General features: G+C 34.0%; 2 protein-coding genes across 2 annotated transcripts; one reads left to right on the forward strand and one right to left on the reverse strand.

Annotated features, from left to right (window-relative positions):
- Positions 1-3,227: 3,227 nt before the first annotated feature.
- Positions 3,228-4,728, reverse strand: LOC149381773 (uncharacterized). The gene is made up of 2 exons (XM_089600973.1): positions 3,698-4,728; positions 3,228-3,625 (listed from the first exon to the last, which is right to left on the reverse strand). The coding sequence occupies exons 1-2, from the start codon at positions 3,983-3,985 to the stop codon at positions 3,239-3,241; spliced, it is 675 nt and encodes a 224-aa protein (XP_089457099.1). The 5' UTR covers positions 3,986-4,728; the 3' UTR covers positions 3,228-3,238.
- Positions 4,729-15,516: 10,788 nt separating this feature from the next.
- On the forward strand, positions 15,517-18,429 carry LOC149381774 (uncharacterized). The gene is made up of 3 exons (XM_089630735.1): positions 15,517-15,765; positions 16,033-17,516; positions 17,823-18,429. The coding sequence occupies exons 2-3, from the start codon at positions 16,210-16,212 to the stop codon at positions 18,079-18,081; spliced, it is 1,566 nt and encodes a 521-aa protein (XP_089486861.1). The 5' UTR covers positions 15,517-15,765; positions 16,033-16,209; the 3' UTR covers positions 18,082-18,429.
- Positions 18,430-21,804: the final 3,375 nt, after the last annotated feature.

Raw genomic sequence — 21,804 nt, forward strand, 5'->3', positions numbered from 1 at the left:
GGAAAAAAAACAAAGATTAAAACATAGCGCGACATGGGATATCTCGCGTGAGATCTCGTGTTTTTAAAATAACATTTCGTGGGATATCTCACAAAAAAAATGAAAATAACTCGCAGGATGGTTTATTTCTCGCAAGGTCTCGAGCATCTTCTCGCTCGTCATTTCTCTCTCCTCCTGTATAAATAAGTTAACAAAATTTGCTCATTTTGTCCAAAATTGACGAGGAATGCTCTCTAGATTTTTCGCCAGTCCGTCGCCAAATCTTGCCCATATCTCTCCAAATCTCATACGAGATCACCGTTTTCCATCGCTCGGCTGTTAGATCTTGCCCAGATCTCGCCATTTTACGGGGATACCGTGGGGTAAGTTTAAATGTAATTAGAATTTGATTTTTTAGTATTATTCACTTGATTTGAAATAGATTTTTTTTATTAATCCGAATGAAATGTTAATTGAATAATTACATGATGTTGTTTATGTTGATTTTAAATGGTTTTTCAATCCAAGTTTAAATGTTAATTGAATAATTACTTGTTGTTTATGTTGATTTGAACTTGGTTTTTTAATCCGAATTTAAATCTTTATTTTGTTGATTTAGATATAATTTCTAATTAATTTGAACTAAATATAATTAATTTCTTAATTATTGATTGTTTGGCTGATGTTATTCATTATTGTTAATTAGATCTAATTCTAAATATTGTTCATTATTGCTAATGTTTACATATTTTGTTAATTCAGATTTAATAGTTGAAGATGAGTTCGGATCCAGTCCGAAAAATAACGTATGTCCCTTGAAGGAAAAACGAACGGTTTTGCGTGCAACTTTTGTGACTATGAGATGAAAGGCGGGGGTGTTACTAGGGTGAAGAATCACCTTACTGCTACAGATAATCGAAGAATTACAAAAATGTGTGATAAGTGTCCTTCTGAAATAAGAGAGAATATGAGAGAGTGTTTTTGTTATGTGTGGTTTTGTGTGAAAACTCTCTGTTATATATGTCTTTGTTTGTTTTCTATTTAGATTTTAGTATGGTTTTGTGTGAGAACTCTCTATTATATGTGTATTGACTTGTAATTTTTTATTCCATTTAGAATTCTAAGCGTGAAATGTTGAAAATTCTATTTTTAAATTTATCTTTGTGTATCTTAAATCCTAATTAAAAAATTGTTCAAATACTTCGCGGAACGCTATTTTTTTGCAGTATATTATGGGGAATGAGATTTATCACACGGTACGAGATACTCCAAATGTTCATCAAATATCGCGAAAATATCAAGGTACGGGATGAGATACCCAAAAAATAAAAGTACGATACAGCTGCGAGATGCAAAATTTCGATCGTCGGAAAAAAGTACTGCAGTATAAAAATATTTATAATACAGAAGATATGCATTCTCATGAATCGATATTGTTGGAAAAACCACGATGGATGAAAATACCAAACGGGTGCAATTACTGTTATTTTATATTACAAAGGCAAAATAGTTTAGTTATTAGTGCGAATTGAATGTGACAGCATGTTGACTAGACTGGCATTATGTGATATTAAACGTATATATATATATATATATATATATATATATATATGTATTAAAGTTTTAGATTTTGCAAACTTTGATTATTTTAAAATTTTTAACTTTAAATCGTTTATTTAACCAAATGATGATTTGGCTAAATAAACGATTTAAAGTTAAGGATTTGAAAAATATTCAAGATTTGCCTAAAATTAAAAGAATTATCCAAATGTGCAGTCATACAGTTTTAAAAACAAAATTAAACTTAAGATTAATATTTTTGAAAGTGATAAATTACTTATAATAATTGTCAAAAAATTTAATTTTTGTGTAAAAAATATTTGACTATAATTTTGACTTCTTTGCTAAAAATTTGAAATTTTTGCTATTTGTACAATTTGTATTTTTTTTAATAGTATTAAGTTTGAGTATTATTCTATCTGTATTTTCCACATCAAGTATTTGTTTCAACTAGTCAATCATTTACCTCTTTTTAATTAACTTCGACATGGTGGACTATTTTATTAATAAAATGAAACTTGGACTATTTAAAAAAAAAATGGTGAGGTATTGAAATACCAGTCTAATTGCTCATTTTTTTTTTTCTAAATAGTATTAAACTTCAGCATTATTCTATACATTATTGGAATTTCAAAATACTTGCCATTTTTTTTATTATTAAATAAACAAATTTGTGTGTTTTATAGTTGGCGATATAAGCTTATATAATTATTTGGGTAGTTTTTATTCGGCCTTTTCATGTATTTAGTAAACCTTAGGCTATTGGAATAATAAAATCACAAACTAGAAATTCTGTTTGTTCTGCCTATTCACGGAAGCAGAAATACTATTTAGTCATTATTATCACGGAGTCAGAAATTTATGGTCTCATGTAATTAATTTTTTTTCATCATATATATATATATATATATATATTTATATATATATATATTAGGTTTAAATTTTTATATTATTTTTTAATTCCGTGAATAGTGCCGGAACAAACCTGGATGAAAGGTATCATTCCGGTTTGACTGGAGAAAACATAGGATCTTTGAAATTATATAGAGTTCTTAGAGCATCCCCAGCCGAGCGGGATAACTATGCTTTGAAGTTAAAAATCACTCCAACCGAACCTTATATATAACGCCAATATAGCGTTATCTACTTTTCAGTTTAGTTTTGCGCTATATATGGTGCATTACTATTCATCACTCTAAAAACACTTTTCACTTGTTATTTAGTCCTTACAAATTTGGTTATTTACTCAATTATCATTGTTTTATAAAAGTATTTCATATTTATCTCAAAAATTATTTATATATATTAAATATTTTAAAAGACCACAATATTTTAAAATACAACATTGACATTTGAAGTTTGGGAAAAACTAAAATGACATTAATATTAATACCGAAACGAAATAACATTACAACGACATCGAAATGCAAAACTAAAAAAAAGACATTAAAAAAACAGAATACAACAAAATAAAATTGAAAATAAAATTACAATACATAAACTAATACTCGGGGAGATTAGCGTCGGATCCTCCAAGACCGGTGAAATATTGCGAATATGAATCGGAATTAGGAAGTGGTGTTTGAGATTGTTGTTGTTCGGCTCTCTTTTGTAAAACCTTGGCTTGTTCAGCTTCCCAAAATGCACGAACATGAGGATCTGATACTCTATTTAAATTCATTTTCATTATTTTATTTTCTTATCTTATTGTTTTCAAATTATTAGCCTTATCTATACTTTCTAAGAGGCGTTCCCTCATATCACTTGACTTCTTCATCTGCTCAAGAAGTAGTTTATTTCCTTCATCAAGCTTGCTGATGGAGGAAGCTACTTTGTCATCCGTTTTCATTTTTAGTTTGGCTTTTTTCACTCCAATCGGTCGCTCAGAAGGAGATGGTTGTCTAACCGACTCAGGAGTTTGTTGTTCGGACTCCGAAAAAGAACACGAACCTCGAGATGTTTGTCTCGCACTTGAGGCTCCGTCTTGAAATTTTTCAAAATTCTTGATGATGTTCCACACATGATCAAACTTCCAACCTTTCTTGAATTTTTCATCATCTGCAAGCAACACTTTAGCTTGATCCATCTGCAAGTCGATATATAACCAATTACAATAACATAATATTAAAAAAAAGATAAAAATAGCTAAAATACTCACAATATCTTCAGTTGAAGCACCGCTCGGGTGTCTATTCTCAATTTGCCGAATGCATGCATGCATTTTCCTTGTAGCTTTCTCAATTACTTGGATTCGGGACTGAATTGATCGCTTCGAACGCATCTCCGAAGTTGGTTTTTTTGCATTGTTATAGCTGTCTTCAACACGGCTCCAAAACCTATCAGATGATTGGTATATACCAATGATAGGGTCTTGAGAAATCTCCATGTAAACTTGACAAAGAAGTCGGTCTTCTTCATGAGAGTATCCAGAAGCTCGACTTGTCATTTTCTTGTAATGTATCGTACTCAAGGCTCAGTAATTTTTTGGATGAATAACACAACTTATGGAAGATACTATTTATAGAATATGTTCTCACTCAAAGCTCTCACGCTTCCCTGTTCTGACGTGATATGACCACTCAATGCCACTACTCATCAAAGCTTTCACGCTTCCCGGGTTCTGACGTGATGTGACCACTCAATGTCACCACCCATCAAGAATCTCACGCTTCCCGGGTTCTGACGTGATGTGACCACTCAATGTCACCACCCATCAAGAATCTCACGCTTCCCGGGTTCTGACGTGATGTGACCACTCAATGCCACCACCCATCAAGAATCTCACGCTTCCCGGGTTCTGACGTGATGTGACCACTCAATGCCACCACCCATCAAGAATCTCACGCTTCCCGGGTTCTGACGTGATGTGACCACTCAATGCCACCACCCATCAAGAATCTCACGCTTCCCAAACCGGCATCTACACTCAACGCCCTATAAATAGTCTCTGTTTTAATTCATCTTTCACACTCTCTAACACTCAACGCCCCATTTACATTCTCTAACACACTTCATCTTTCATCATTCATCTCTCAAAATGAGTTTTAATTCATCATCTTCTTCATCTTCTTCCTCTGATAATGATTTTCAACTTCAAATGGCTCAAATTGATGAGCAGGAGGATGCTATATGTCATCAAATTATCCAAAATAATATCACGATCATGCAAATTCTCAATGAACATGCCGCCGACCAAACCATTGAGCGCAACGTAGGAGGCTCGATTCCAGGACGTGCTTTCATCAATCGGGATCGAGAAAGTGCAGACCGGCGACTTTTCAATGATTACTTCTCAGAATCTCCGCTCTACAACGAGGCCATGTTTCGTCGGAGGTATCGAATGTCTCGCTCTTTATTCCTCCGAATAGTGGATGCTGTTAAAAGTCACGACAACTATTTTGTACAACGGTTGGATCGTGCTGGCAGACTTGGGTTGTCACCACTTCAAAAAATAACTGCTGTCTTTCGGATGCTGGCCTACGGTCTTCCGGCAGATGCCACAGACGAGTACTGCAAAATAGCAGAGTCCACGACAATTGAAAGCCTGAAGAGGTTTTGCCGAGCAATGGTGGAGGTATTTTCTGAGCAATATTTAAGATCACCAACTCCTAATGACGTTGCTAGACTTCTCCATATAGGTCAACAACGTGGCTTTCCGGGAATGTTGGGTAGTTTGGATTGTATGCATTGGAAATGGAAAAATTGCCCTACCGCGTGGGCCGGACAATATACGGGTCGTAGCGGAAAACCTACAATTATTCTAGAAGCTGTGGCTGATTATGATCTTTGGATATGGCACGCTTATTTTGGCATGCCGGGAAGCAACAATGACATCAACGTGTTAGAGTCTTCTCACCTATTTTCCAATCTCACTCAAGGTATTGCTCCTCCCGCTCATTATATCATACAGGGAAATGAGTATAATATGGGTTATTATTTGGCTGATAGTATATATCCAAAATGGTCTACTATTGTTCAAACTATTCGAGAACCCCGTGGCCGAAAAAAACAATATTTTGCAATGAAGCAAGAATCCTGTAGAAAAGACGTAGAACGTGCTTTTGGAGTTCTCCAAGAACGGTTTGCAATTGTGGCGGGACCGTCAAGATTTTGGAGAAAAGATGTCTTAAAAGATATAATGACTACATGCATAATAATGCATAACATGATAATAGAAGATGAGCGTGATCTCAACGTGCCCATTGAAGTTAACATAGAAACGCCACCATTGGGGGTTGAATTAGCGGAGAATGATGATACACGATTTCATGAGTTTTTCAGTCGCTACAGACAAATAAGAGACAAAGATGCACATATCACGCTCCGAAATGCATTGATCGATCATTTGTGGGAGAGATATTCTAATTCAGATGTGTAATTGTACTTTTTTTTAATTTTATTTTATGTTATTTGTTTTGTATTGTATTTTGTGTTTAATAAATATTAAGTTTACTTTGTGTTAATTTGTATTTTCAATAATTTTATGGAGTAATACTTCATTATTAAATAATGAATAAGTGGTATAATTAAAATATATTAAATAAATATAAGGGTATATAAATAAATAAGAGAAAGTTGAATATAAAATTAATATTTCAATTTGGTGTAAAAAATAGAGTTCGGTTGGAGATGAGGTAGTGTTTGATGTGACATGTACTGTAAAATAGAGTAGAAAATGGTGTTATCGGATGGAGTTGGTCTTAGTGGCCAAAATTCTTCATTTCTTGGGGTGGAATTCCATTTTATTTGAAACAAAACTTTCATTATGTCCAATTATCCAGAATTAGACTAATTTTCAATTACGTGACGGTGACGAAAAAAGAGAGAATTTATGGTTTGTTCCACAACTACAGCCTAAGTTTAGTTCTTAAACACTGCTTATTGGTAGTAAGCAATTTCAATCCATGGAGAAACTCTTAGCACCGGACTCGCGGTCACGTGCCTACCAATGAGTATTTGTTAAAAAAGATATTTATGTAAATTTTCAACGAGTACACCGTATGTTCACGAGTATTTTGGATTTTTTTATTCAAATGGAGATTTTCATATGTATCACCCACAAATTAAAACAAACAACACATTCATCCAATTCAACATAATTTACTACAATATTACCAACTAACAAACACCACTTAACAAAAAAATAAATACCAAAATTAATAAATACGCAACGGAAATCAAGTGGTAAATAATAAAGCTACACATTTTAATATTGGTTATTGGTGATCATAGTAAATAATTTACCGATGGATAATCGGCTGCTACCACATGTAATTAAAACCCTTTTTTGGAACTTAGTTGTCTTTGTTCTTGTCACACTTATACATTTTTGTTGTGTCTTTGCATTAGATTGTGTGATTTTTTTTACTCATCAGTACTCTTGTCAAGCTTTGATTCCCACAAAATACATTAGGTATTTCTTTCTATACATAGCATGTACAAATATTAAGCCTGGGCAGCTGGAAGCTGACGGTAAGTATCGCTACCGTTAACGCGTCTTCTGTTGCTTAATAGAAATGGCACTTTCGTTAGGCATTGGTTGGTTTCTGACGCTTAACAGTAATAGTATTACCATTAAGTTTAATGGAAATATATATTTCCGGTAATTTCTATCATATTGATAAATAAAAATAAAAAATCAATTTAAATAGGAAATGAAAGGGATTAAAATGTTAAACTTTTAAAAGAAGGGGTTAATATGTAAACCGAATTGCATCTTAATTAGTCACTTAAAAAAAGTAAGACATTACAATTCTACTAATGAATAGCCATGTTTTGGAAATTTACATCAAAAGTATCAACATTCACAAATGTTTCTTAAATACGTTCTTTATGTTGACACCAATCTTTGTAAACTGCCAAATGCCTTGATATCATTGACGCAAGCTGTTGGTGGATCGAGCGCGCATCGGACACGAACGATCGCTCCGACGCGCCTCTTTTGAGATGATTCCACCATATAACCATATTAATGCGGAAAAATAATTAATTACGATGATCATAAGCTAATTAAATTATGGTTATAATTAACAAGATCTAGTTATGTTTAATTAATTTAATTCACGAGAGCATATTTATCAAGCAACCGATTTGGACGAAAAACGAATACTTACGGTTTTTGGCTCACGAACTGAAAGCTTTCACAATCCGTCTTCGTCTTGAGTCGTCTTGATGAAGGACTCGAGGATGACACCTTAGTCTTCCGAAACGTAATCTCCGAGGCGAATAAGAAAGATGAGTGGGCACAGTCTTTATCTCACTAGATCACGAAACTAGGTGTTTCGAGATCTCGCTCTTATTTTACTAAGAATGGAAACGAATTTTCCGAGGGGAAGAGAAGTGAAGTGCTCGGCCAAGGTAGGCTAGAGAGCACGAAATTTTCACAAAAAATTGCTTTATTTTGCCTTCTCATGAACCCCTATTTATAGTAGTAAAAATGAGATATTCATGGAATCTTCCAGAATATTTTATTTCCTTTTATTGTGTTCACACTAGAGGATTTAATCTAGGCCTTTGGATCTCAACAAGTGAATCCTACTTTTTCTCTCATCCATCAGATCAATATCTATGGGATATTATTCTTTTATTTAAATAGAGAATAATTTATTTAGTGAGATAATAAAGGAGAATATATTATTCTCCTAAATATTCTTCTAAATACTTTCCTTTAAATAAGGAGAAAATATAGGACAATATCTTATATTTTTCTCTCTCATTTATTTAAACTAAAGAGAAAATATTGGTAAATACCAATATTATGAAATTCGAATTTTAGGCACACGGCCAAGGGGATTTGCGCAAACCCTAGTGCCAAAATTCCCAAATTCGACTTTTCATGTGTGCAAGGCCCAATTGCTTAAAACCCAATTAATTATTTATTTACTTGGTCCAACAATAAACAAATAATTAATAATTGTTTATTTACTTGATCAAACAATAAATAAACAATTCTACCATAAATATTTATTTAATTCTGCGAATACCCGTTTTCCAGAATTAATGATGTCAATCACAATTAGAGCAAGTGAGATTAATAATGATAGACATCATTATACGAAAGTTCTTATCCGCCTTTATCAGAGCCGAATCGGGGACTATGGACCTAGTAATAGGAGCTTAACAAATCCGATGAAAAAGACGAAATAGTCCTTTCTCTTTTGTCCATCGATTCGTCTAATCTTGGTCAAATACTCCACCTTGTAAGCCAAGACTGAACTCTCCTTTATACTAGAATTATATTTACTCATCGTGACGAGTGTCCACTGATATAGTCAGTTCGTGATCAAGATCCTCCAGGTTCAACCCGTGTCAAGAGAAGTCAATTTTTCCGTTATACTTCTCTTGATACATATCAGCCCTAAGCATTGTTGCTTCCCTAGCGAAAGATTCTTTCGAACGTTACTTACTTCGAAAGTGCTAGCAATCTATCGGTTCTGGAATCAACCCTTAGGTGAGTGAACATTAACCTTCTTTCACGAAGGCTGGATTCCGTATCTATAAATCACTTCCCACTCGAATTATGCTCTGAGAAAACTCCCAAGACATAAGCTGTGATTAGCATGAATAGCCTTTTAGCGAATGAGTCAAAGAGCTCAGTAACATAACCCAGTGTCCATGATCACTTCAGGATTTAGATCAAGTCTCACTGTGACCATCATAGTGGCCTCGGTTAGTGTGTCGTAACGGTCCTTAAACGACACATCTACAACCAAGACCTGTCCAAGTCGTACACTTACCACAAGTGTAGAATGCTCCCACATAGTGATCAGCCTTCACCCATGTGTTCCACATATATGACTTTAGATATAGCTTTCCAGGCGTATATCAGTCATCGACCATGTTTTAGCACACCGCCCGAACTCAGGTGCCCAACACGTGACTCAGTTTAATACGGAGACTATGGAAGATAGTTGTTATTGATTCTAATTATTTAGAACTCAACCCACTAATCATATAATGCTAATAAAGTAATATTATTATCGAATTTAGTAATCATTTATTCATTATCTTCAAGTGGACAATATTCCTAACACAAGCTCTGTCTTCGATCATCAATGATGTGACCCGAGCTACTAAATGTAGCTTCAGACGAAATCATTGAATCTGGGATCGAATGCATACATCGGGCCATCTTATTGTTATGGTTGTACCTAAAATTGACTTAACAAATAGAATAAAATTGTTTTACTACTAAACTCTCATTTCATATTACCTATCAAATTTCTAAGGTGTTTTATGAACTTGTATGCTAGATTCGAATACTGATTTAGATTTGAATATCTATCTCATCGGAAGAAGTAGTCCCCATTTTCGGACCTCGAGCCTTTTATTTATTCTTATAATGAGTAGCGGGGAAAAACTTCCTTTAATTACAATTTTGCCGATCTCTAGTTCTCTTATCGATTTTGGCTTAATCTTCAACTGTGTTCTCTTTTTCCTCTTGTCCCTCTTTGTTCTCTTACTTGCAGGGATTCGTGAGTCTATCCAGACAGCCGATCCCAATTCTATTAAGAGTAAGACAACACTATTTCATTATTTTGATTACTTTATGATGTCCGTTGACTCCTAGCATGTTGATTTATATAAGTCACACTCTATTTTGTTAAGGGTCACATAAAGTTCACAATTTTAAAAAAATTACAGTGAAAATAATTGAATTTATATTATAGTTGACATCGAGTTTATTGAAATTTATGTTGATCTTTACATATATACAATATTTATGCGGGGCTCAGAGAAGCTCATCAAGAGAAATAATTAAAAAAAATACAGGAGGGGTTAATTTATAAATTTTTAAGGTAAATGAAAGTAATTTTTTTTAAATAGGTCAAAAATGCCAAAAAAAAAAAAATGAGGGAGACTTGAACCCACTCGGTATGTATCTCCATCTCTGGCGGCTATGCCATTGATATTTGCTATTAAGTCGTTGCATGTAAACTTGTATATAAATTATAATGAAGGAAAACTATAATATAATGAAGTGAACTATTCCATGCTTAACAGGACAAAAGATATGGTGGTATAAAGTTATCAACATTGTTTTATGATTGAGATTTGTTTTTCTAAAGAAATGCTAATTTAATTAGATTGCTGACCACTTGCGTTCGAGCTCCAACCATATGCATTTATCAAAATTGTCACGCGCGACTTCACCTTCACAATCAGACAAAGCCGTATTCGCTTTCTGTACTCGAATCATTGATATTTTTCTTTATAAAATGGAAGCAGATATCACTTGCAATGAACACAAAATTTGAATTATATTATATGTAGTCCAATATCTTTTTCTCAATAAAAAAATATTCTGGAGAACATTTTGGAGAACATTATATATATATATACATATATATATATATATATATATATATATATATATATATAAGAGAAGTATATTTATTATTCTTTTAGAAACAATTCACTATTCTAAAATTATAAATTTGTCATTTAAAAAAATTTCAAAATAATTACACTTATGCCATCAAAAAGATTAAACATGTTTATAAAGAATTAAAGTGTTCTCACTAGATTTGTCTAAATCTTTCCAAAATTATCTTTTATTGAATCACATATTTTATAATCCAAATATTTTTGGAACTTTTATTTTAATTTTTACTGTGTGTATTTTAAACTCCCTACTTATATCTAAATTTTTTTTTACAACGTTGGAGCATAATACTTATATATATATGCACACATATTCTGAAGAAAACGTCAATGCTCCAGATTTATCTTTTTAGAACGTTCTGGATAATTGTAAATTAAAAATCACCGCTTACAAAATATCAGTTGAATGTGTATTTAAAAATATATGGATGATGTTAAAAGGTGTAGTGGTAATTTTGTAAATTTATTAATTTTATAGAGTATTCTAATATTTAATCAGCAGTGACACTCATATAATTATTAAAATTTTACTGAACAATTTAATCATTTAGCTGTAGACTTAACTTGAAATGAATTTATGTCGAGGTTTTTTCTTTTATCCATTAACATAGATAGAAGAGGCAAAGCCTCTTCCATCTTTAACCACAGGCCGTCACGTGGCGTCGCCATATGGCGACACGTGGCGGCCCTAATTTTTTTTTTTTCCCTTTTTTTAGGTTAGATTTTTTTTTTTTAGGTTAGATTTTTTTTTTTTTTTTGCCTTTTGCCTTTTGCCTTCCGTTTTTTTTTTTTTTTTTTTTCTTTTGCCTTTTTGCCTTTCGGTTTTTTTTTTTCAATTTTTTTTTCTTCCAAATATCAATATATTTTGTATAATTTTTTTTATGTATATTATAATCATAATTACTGATACTATATCAATAATCCATTAACATAGATAGAAGAGGCAAAGCCTCTTCCATCTTTAACCACAGGCCGCCATGTGGCGTCGTCATATGGCGACACCTGGCGGCCCTAATTTTTTTTTTTTTTTTTTTAGGTTAGATTTTTTTTTTTTTGCCCTTTGTCTTCCGGGTTTATCATTTTTTTTTTCCGATCTTTAATTTTTTTTCCCCCTCTCATCAATATATTTTGTATATATTTTTATTTCAACTTGAATCTTGTTGCCGCCGGGCAGCGACACGTGGAAGCCATTTTTTTTTCCCTTCCGATATTGATTTCTTTTTCTTCCGATTTTGATTTTTTTTTGCTTTCCAATTTTGATTTTTTTATAATTTTTTTATGTATATTATAATCATAGTTACTAATACTATATTATACTATATCAATAACATATATTATCATTTATTTTTTTCCGACCTTTAATTTTTTTCCCTCTCTCATCAATATATTTTGTACATATTTTTATTTCAACTTGAATCCTGGTGCCGCCAGGCAGCGACACGTCGAAGCCATTTTTTTTCCTTCCGATTTTGATTTTTTTTTTTTACTTCCGATTTTGATTTTTTTTTTGCTTTCCAATTTTAATTTTTTTTACCTTCTAAACATCAATATATTTTGTATAATTTTTTTTTATGTATGTTAATTTTTTTTCCTCCCTCTCTTATCAATATATTTTGTGTAATTTTTTTTTTTTTTTGTATATTATAATCATAAGTACTAATACTATATTATATTATACCAATAACATAGGTTATTTTGAGTATATTTTTTAATATATGTTATTATTATTATTATATATATTCTTGGAAAAACTATGTGGTATTAATATTACACGTAGATTTTATATTTTATTGTTTGATGTATAATACACTTTTGCGATTTAACATAACAATATTTATTATTAATATAAATATACGAATTTTTTTCTTTCTATTTCTTTATATATATATATTTTTTTAATTTCTTTTATCAAAATTTAACTTCAACTTTTACTTACCTAAACTTTTTTTTGCTCATAATGCTTCTAAGAAATCTGACAGATAGGAAAACATGCAGTATTTTAAAAACTTTTGAATCATAAAAGAGTTTTTTTCTATTTTTTTTATTTTTTAAACATCATTGAAACGATTTTCCTAGATTTAATTTAATAAAATTAAAATTATTCAACTTATTTTATTTTCTTTATTTTTTTTCCCACACATTTTAAGAGAACAATAATAATTTTTCTGACTCGCGCATCGCGCATTTATTCAACTAGTATATAATAATGTACAAAAATTGTCTCAACTACTACAATTTCATAAGTTTTTTCCAATTTTCCACAAAAAAACTTAATTTGGTCAAAAATACTAGTAAACCATTTATACAAATACAATTTTACCATCAACATGATGTTAACAATTGACATCTCTATGTCAACAATTGACATATGTGAGTTTTGAGTTATTTATTTGTTGACATAGATGTCAACAATCGACATCTATTGTTGACATCTATGTCAACAATCGACATTAATTATTGAGGGTAAAATTGTATTTGTACAAGTTGTTAAGTAGTATTTTTGGTCAAATTAAGCTTTTGGTGAGAAATTGGAAAAAATTTATCAAATAATGATAGTTGAATGCAATTTCTCAATAATGTATATATATATATATATATATATATATATACAGTGACGGAGCCAGTATAGGTCCAGTAGGGGCTTAAGCCCCCCTCAATTTTTTTTTTTTGTACTTTTTGCCCATTTTTAAAAAAATTATGTTTTTTTTCCTTGAAAATTTATACTTTTGACTCAATTTTTATAAATTTTTTACAATCAAGCTCCCCTGAATTTTTTTTTCAAATTAACCTCCTGATGGGCTTTTCTGGCCCCGTCACTATTATATATTAGGTTATTCCAAACATTTAACCCGCTCGTAGTACACGTGTCCTTAAAGGAGCATGGAAGTCCGCCAGAATGACTGGTTAATACTTCTTAATTCAGGTTAACTGCTCACATCAGAGCAAAAAAAAAAAAAAAAGGTTAACCGCTCACAGGAGCTTAATGGTGGTGGTGATGGTCGGTGTAACACGCGGCACATGCAAAACTTCTATGTCAGATTCAAATAGTCCCGTGAAATCGGACCATTTGAGAGGAAACCTCTCAATTAGTTTCCCAAAGTCAAAATGATATACCACGTGGCAATGAATATCTGAATATATACACATATTCAGATTCCTATAAAATTCAAACGCATGTTGTATCCCGGGTGTGATTGAAGTTGAATAAGTGTCCTAAGTAGAGCATTGTGGTATTAAAATAGTGAGCATGAAATTACTAAATCTTAATTTTTAACTAAGAATCTCATATCTAAGATACAATTTATTTTCTCTAGACTTGCATCGCAGCTGGGGAAAGATCTCTAATTTACAACACGAAGATATATATATATATATATATATATATATATATATATATATATATATTATAGATAAATTTTATTTCTAGACTTAAAATTTAGCAAAATATCTTGAATGGCCCTTTTATGTTCAAAATCTCTCAAATGAGACCATTGACCTATTTTTGGACAAAAATATCTCTCTACACAATTTTCCCACTTCTCTATCTCTCAATCTCTCTATTTTAACACATTGAAGATCTCAATCTCTCTAAAGTTCGCATCAATGCCTTTATATATATAGGCGTACAAACCAATTCAAAATAAATTCCGTGTAATCTAAGCAACTCTAAAATAGTTTGACGGTGTTTAAATTTTAATTTTATATCCACCTCATTGTTCCACGTGACAACCTTCATTGAACATGAGATTAAACATGGACTATTTGGGCGGAATGGAAATTCTTCCAATAAGACGGAACTCTACTCCTTAATGGAAGGAAGAGTACTTCCAATCATTAAGGATCTGAATTATGGACAAATTAGAATAAATCTTTGTTTTCGGTTTGCTCGAGCGCTATTCATCAAATAAAAAATAAACTTACAACACATTATTAAAAAAATAAAAAATAATGAAAAGTAGTAAAATTGCAACGTAATTTTTGGTTCCGTGAATAGTGCGGAACAATTTTTTGTTGTTGTGTGAATAGTGCTAGATTGATGAAATCTCCGGCTTATTTCTTTTTAATTAGCCCAAATTTACATGAGACCCATAAAAATACCAATGTGAAGACCATTATTTTGATGATATTGAAAAGCTCTCACACACGTGATGTATTTTCTTTTATTAATACTAATTAATAAGAAAAATATATTGCATTGGAAGTTTAAAAGAAAATAATTAAATTTTATTTAATTCATAAAATTGTATTCATTATTGGTTAACAAGTATCCTCGAGTCTTTAACCCTCTTAAGTTGACTCCTTTTCTGAAGCAATTTTTTTAGGCTTTCACAAATTTTGGTTAAAAAGCAGTTAATTTCCGAATATCTAAAATGCAAGATTTAAAGAAAGATATATAAGCACTTATAGTTTTGAAAATCAAGTAATTACTATAACTATCCAAATTGAAAAAAAAAAAAAGGAAAGAAAAAAAAAGCCTCCTTATGGGGACCGGTTAACGGATCTCCCAGTTTCCATACAAAATATTACCATCCAGCTTGAGCATAACTCGGTATTCTTTACTTGGTCATGCTTCAGATTTTTTTTTTCCCTCTCCTTCCTTTTCGTTTCCTTTTTCATTTTCTTTAGTTTTAATAATAATAAATAAAATAAAAAATCGAAAGAGAGTCTCGGTGCTTTATATATATATGACTCCGTGTGTCTCTCTTCTCTTGCTGATAAAGTGAAGCTACGCTAGTACTTCGCTTTCTCTCCAGGGCTTCATCGCGGATATTCACTGAATAATTTACACACAAAACACATAAAGAAAGAGAGAATTTTCCCAAGTCCAAAGAGAATCTCAAAGTAAGTCCAATTTTCTGTCAGTGTTTATTGTTCTTTACACGAAATTCCAGTTCTTGAGATCTACTTTCATAGCGTTCTGTTTTGCCGATTTTATTCTCCACTAATCGTGGGAGTTACAGATAGTTTTCAAGAATGACAAACTCTTTTTTAATTACTCATTTGGTTAAAAAAATTGGAATTTAGAAAGTTTCGGTCTTTTGAGTTCAAGATATGAAAAAACAGAACGTAGGTTTTAGTTGACTAATCGTGCTTTACTTTATTTGACAGGTTTCGAGTGAATTCAAAGAAAGAAATAAAATAAGAAAGCGAGTTCTTTGTTTTCGTAGATCCAATCAACTCCGATTCGACAAGAAGGAGGAAATCAAATTCCGAATCCTCTGTTTCTTCGAGTCTCTCACAGCCAGAGCGTTAACTTATTTGAAAAGTCTTTCGATATCTACACAAATGGTGGCGGAAGTATCGCCGACGGGTTTGAACTGGATTCTCCCCCATTCTCCGTCGTCGTCGCGAGCCCTAGCCTCAACAATCTCGTCGTTCTCTTCCTCTTCTTCGTATTCCTCGAGATGCACGCTCGTCTGCCGGAGATACCGCTCATCCCTCTTCGGCACGGCAGCGCCGCCATTGTCGCCGCCGGGACTCAGAAGGTCGTGGTCCGGCGAGCTTCCGAAACCGAAGCTCCGGTCGATCCGCAGGTCTTGCAGCGCGAGCCTGGAGTCCTTCTCCGACGAGGAATTTTCCAAGAAGATTCAAGAACTCGCATTGAAATTCCAGCTCGACGAAGGCGACGACGGAGATTCCGTCCGGGCGTCGGAATCGGATGAGGTGGAGGAGAGACCGGAGCTTCTGTCGGAGGCGCCGGATTGGGGCTCCTGCGAGGAGATAACTCCGGCGAGCCTGGAGCGGAGAGCGAACAGCGTGGAGCTTCCAGTGTCGATGCGGATGATAAAGAGGAAGATGAAGTGGAGGGAGGGATTCAGAGACGCCGGAGAGTCGGCTCTGTGCTCGGTGAAGAAAGCTTTCTCGTCGATGGTGTTTATAATCAGAGAGCTCCACTGCTATTCGATTCAGATGAGGGAAGCTCTGTTCTACGAGGACTTGCAGGGGATTCTGGAGAGAGTCCAGAGGGAAATGCATGCCTCTTTCGTCTGGCTATTCCAACAAGTCTTCTCTCACACGCCAACTCTCATGGTCTACGTCATGATCCTCCTCGCCAATTTCACCGTCTATTCCCTAGGTCACAGCCCAGCCTTCGCCGCCGCAACGCCGACCGCGATCGTCGCCGATTCCCGGGAGGAGACCAGCTTCGACTCCTCCGCGGTGAAGACCTTCTCGCTTTCGTCGACCTCCGGCGGGAAAAAGACGACGTCGATCGGCGGCGGATCCGGCGGCGGAGGCTCTCCGCCGGTCGCCAGCGGGACCGACGGCGACGGCGCGGCGTCTCACGACGGCGCGTCGCGGATGACGTCGTCGGAGGCGACGGATCGGGAGGCCGAGGAGGCTGCGCTGTGGAACTCGATCGTGGACGAAGCGGCGGCGATGGAGGCCTCCGCGAGAGACGAGTCTCTGGATAAAGAGACGGTACGGGATTTCGTTTCTCCGGTGAGCGCGAGGATCGATTCCGACGAGTCTTACGAGGAGTACTCGAAGACGGAGATTCACTACCAGACGGAATTGGCCAAGGACCCAAACAACGCCTTGTTGCTCGCCAATTACGCTCAGTTTCTTTACCTCGTCGCTCACAACCACGACAGGTAATTATTCGTTTTACTGTCGGTTAATAAGTCTTCGTGTCCCGATCCATTTTCGTTGCGTTGCATTTCATCAACTTCGACAAAAGTCATAATTTTTTTCGTTAAACCCAAAATAAAAAATAAAAAGAGATCACTTTCACTTTATTTATTTCCGTATCATACGCTATACATGATTCTAGACGCGCAAACTCCTCTTTTTTCCACTGGCTGACAGTCTAAGCAAACAAGCAAAGCCAGTAGATATTTTCGGTGTATTTGTTGACTTGGGCCTTAAATTAATGATTTCCATTGACACGTGGACAACAGGGCGGAGGAATATTTCAAGAGGGCGACGAAGGTTCTCCCGGCGGATCCGGCGGCGCACAGCAAGTACGCGACGTTCCTGTGGAGAGCGAAGAACGACTTGTGGGCGGCGGAGGAAGCTTACTTGGAAGCCATCTCCGCCGCGGATTCCGGCAACTCCGCTTACGCCGCCGATTACGCTCATTTCCTTTGGAATACCGGCGGCGACGACACTTGTTTCCCGATTTCCGACTCCCCTGACACCGATGCCCTCTCAACATAGTTCTAAATTAAAAATAATAATAAAAAAAAACCACAGTCCAGTACAACTTGGTGATGGTGATGGTGATGGTGATAGGCATAGTTTGTTACTTGTTACCGTAGTGAAATTTAAGAAATAAAATAATCAAAAGGGAATTTTTTTTGTTTTGTTTTGTTTTGTTTTTTAATTTTGATGAGGCGGTGGGTTCGGCCACGTGGCAGTGATATCGGTGAGGCGGCTAGAGTTTGATTGGGTTTGCTTTGCTCTGGCGAGTCTCGTGACCTCGAGATCTACTTCTTTTTCTATTACTCTTCCTTCATTTCATGTCTATCTTATTCTATATAATGTATATCTATCGTCTATCTTCTATCATCATGCCTTGCTGGTTGGGGCTTAATGCTATTGCACAGAATTGTCAACACGAATACATGGAAATGTAATTAAACTTTTTTTTTTTAATATGAAAAGACATTTCAGATTTTTTTTTAAAAGGAAAACGCACGTGTTTTGCGTTTTTTTTTCTTTCTTTTTACTTGTTTAGTTGTTTAATCGATCTGTGTGGTTAGCTTTGGGTCTGGAATTTCCTGCTTCAGAAATCAAGATCGTGTGGGTGTTATCGTATTCCTGGTAAGTATATTCGCTTTTAAAGGAAGTGGAAGATTTTTTTTGTAAAAAGGGATAGGTGTGTTTATCTAGCTTTTGAGTGGCTGAAAATAGGAGTCAAATATATCACACCTTAGATATTCGGCTTTGTTGTGGAGCCTGGACTAATTAATGAGATGTGATAGCAATTTACAAATACAAAAATTTCGAAAGGAGACTAAGATTTTTGGAGAAAAAAATATGAGACTTTATGATCTATAATTTCTTTATTATTCTTTTACTCTTTATTTAGAGCAGTGTTATGCCAATTAGTTTCAAATAATTATAAGAAAAGTAACAACGTTGATCCCCACTAACGATTTTCGACAAAAAAAAAAAAAAACTATTAAAGAGTTTTGACGATATAAAAACTGAAAGAGCTTTTAAAAAAAAAAAAATTTAATTTAAAAAAAAAACTTGTCCAGCCTCAGAGGAAGAATATGTTATTATGTGCTTGCATGATATTATCAATTTACTTTACCTCATATAATATTTGTGAATTTTTTTTATCAAGCATATAATATTTGTGAATGGTATGCTTTCTTACGAGGTTTTGATAAATTATACTGAGAATAATTTAATTAAATAATCTTCTTCGTGTTGGCATATTGTTCTTGCATTTTATGTGTGCCCCATTTAGGACTGTTTGGAAAAGTAAAGCTCGATTTCTTTTTATTTTTCTAGTTGGAAAGTATTACAAAGTATTAATTCTGTTTTGGACTTTTCTTTCTAAAGATAATGTCTTAAATAATAGTAATGTAATGTCATGCACATGGTGGAATGACAAAGATAATGGGTCCTTAGTTTGGCCTTGGAAGATTATAAGGTAGTAATACATAGCCGTAAAAGAAGTCACTTCGCAAGAGTCTCAATTCCTTTATAAGAAAATTTGTATAAGGCTTTTCATTTCGTCACTAACGTCCTCGCATTTAGCATTTAGCCATTTATCCTGAGCGTCATTGGCAATGTGTTTATTTGAATGTACTTGCTTGATATTAAAACATTGAATGATAAAAAGCACATACTGAGTGTGAGCTAACTAACACACACATCTCAATAATTAAAACATCTTCGTCTTTATCGTTGTCCCTTGATTTTGTTGATTTGTTTGCCTCATGGTAAAAGCACAAAGACACAAGGAAAAAACAAAAAGAAAGAAATGAAAAGAAAAGAAGAAGAACGCGAGATATTAAAAAGTTGCGTGGGGGAGAAGTTAACAAAGGAATTGCAACTTTTGGGATTTTATTAAATTAGAGGTCATGGAGTGATAATTACCATATTTTTTACGTTGCTAAAACTGCGCAATGGCATTTAACATTCTCGGAGAGTAAATCATCCAAAACGGACCCGGGATAAGTGCCAGACAAACTTCATGAGCCAGCCTCAAAGTCATCAATGAACACTAACATATATAATGAGCAATATAATTAAGATCCCTATGGATTCAGGAGAAGTATTATGGAGTGGATTAGACAGGAGAAGGAAGATGAACTTTTGGTATTGTAGCTAAATTGGCAATTCTAAGTTAAAAAGGCACTCCAACTAATTAACCAAATTAAAATTTAAAGTTTTCTAAATAATCAATGTTTGTTTTATATTGTAACATAGTAATTAATCAAACTAAACGTGCTTGATTTGAGAAATATACTATTAATGAATACCGAATATATTTTGTTCTTATGTTGATTGGTTACTTTATAATTTGGCAAAACTGTTTCCAGGATGTATTACATCATGTTTTTAACATCTTGAAAAAATATGTGAATGTTTGAATCTCGTAACATATCCGATTATGTGAGCATTTTGCGCAAGTCTGATTAATTGTTTGATTAGTTTCCAATTTTATCTTCACCGAATCAGATCATGGCGATAAACATGGAAACCCTAGCAAGGCATCGAAAGCTATGTTTCAATCCTGTAAAAGAGATATTCCGCCATTAGGAGTCTGATTACACATTTTGATTTTTGTGAGAGTATTGAGCGAAAAATTGTTTTCTGTGAGTGCATTTGTATTATGTCTTGTTTCACCTCCGCTTATCTTTATGAGTGACGTAATCGGGTTTGTGTTTCGTGGTATTGTAAGATTATGTATCATTATAAACATTAATCAAATGCTCGAGGAGTGGTTTCATGGGAAGTGAGTGGACTCAAATCAAACGCTCGAGAAGTGGTATTGTAAGATTATGTAAACGTTGATCAAACGCTCGAGGATTGGTTTCATGGGAAGTGAGTGGACTCAGATTCAAGGGAAGTCTGAGTTAAAATTCACGGTTAGTCTTAAAAAAGGGCACTTAAGGGTTATTAATTCAGCTACGACAATTGTGTTCTATTTCTACCATTGACTTGTTAATTTATTCTCCACCAAGAGTATCATCCTTCCAGACATACAGACATAGGAATCATTGGCTGAACTGAGTTACTAATCGTGTGTCTCTTTATTTACTGCTTTAATTACTTTGCGCATTAATATGGTAATATCTATTATGTCTCACAACTTGTCAGTAACATCATAAGATATATCATATAAACAATAGATACATAATTTCAATTAGTATCAAGCGGGAACCCAACGTTATTGGATATGTTCTTTGGAAGTGTGTTTTTGTGAAGATGGATGTGTTCAGGGAAAGAGGATCGGTGAATCGTGCACCACTTCTCAATGGATAGAATTACGCTTATTGGACGGCTATAAATAGTTCCTTTCATATATTTTATCGATCATAAGAGACCTGGAAAGCTGTTACCCATGGTTTGAGCCCTCCTATGATGACTCTTAAAGACAAGATAGAGGTATTCAAGCATGAGAAAGACTGGTCTCCCACTGAAGATGAAGTTGTTCTCATCAATTTCAAATCTCTCACTACCTTTTATAATGGAGTTAACAAAAATGTATCCAGATTGATTTATCTAGATTGATTAACACATGGGAAATCCTCAAAACATCTTATGAAGTGACTTCCAAGGTGAAGATATCAAGGCTTCTGTTGGTGACTATGATGTTCGAGAATTTAAAGTTGCATGAAGAGGAGAACATCAATGAATTTTATGTATCCCTCCGAGATCTCTCTAATGAATCCTATGCTCTAGGTTAGAAGATGACAT

Source organism: Urtica dioica, chromosome 11 (genome assembly GCF_054948205.1).
Source record: "Urtica dioica subsp. dioica isolate 48M chromosome 11, U.dioica_male_clone48M_v1_H2, whole genome shotgun sequence".
In the NCBI taxonomy this organism is placed as follows: domain Eukaryota; kingdom Viridiplantae; phylum Streptophyta; class Magnoliopsida; order Rosales; family Urticaceae; genus Urtica; species Urtica dioica.

Bases quoted from the DNA above. Each gene is read 5' to 3' on its own strand.
- LOC149381773 (XM_089600973.1), bottom strand. From the start codon at position 3,985: ATGACAAGTCGAGCTTCTGGATACTCTCATGAAGAAGACCGACTTCTT. The intron at 3,626-3,697 runs GTGAGTATTTTA...ATCGACTTGCAG, and splicing joins GTGCTTCAACTGAAGATATT to ATGGATCAAGCTAAAGTGTT.
- LOC149381774 (XM_089630735.1), top strand. From the start codon at position 16,210: ATGGTGGCGGAAGTATCGCCGACGGGTTTGAACTGGATTCTCCCCCAT. The intron at 17,517-17,822 runs GTAATTATTCGT...CGTGGACAACAG, and splicing joins GTCGCTCACAACCACGACAG to GGCGGAGGAATATTTCAAGA.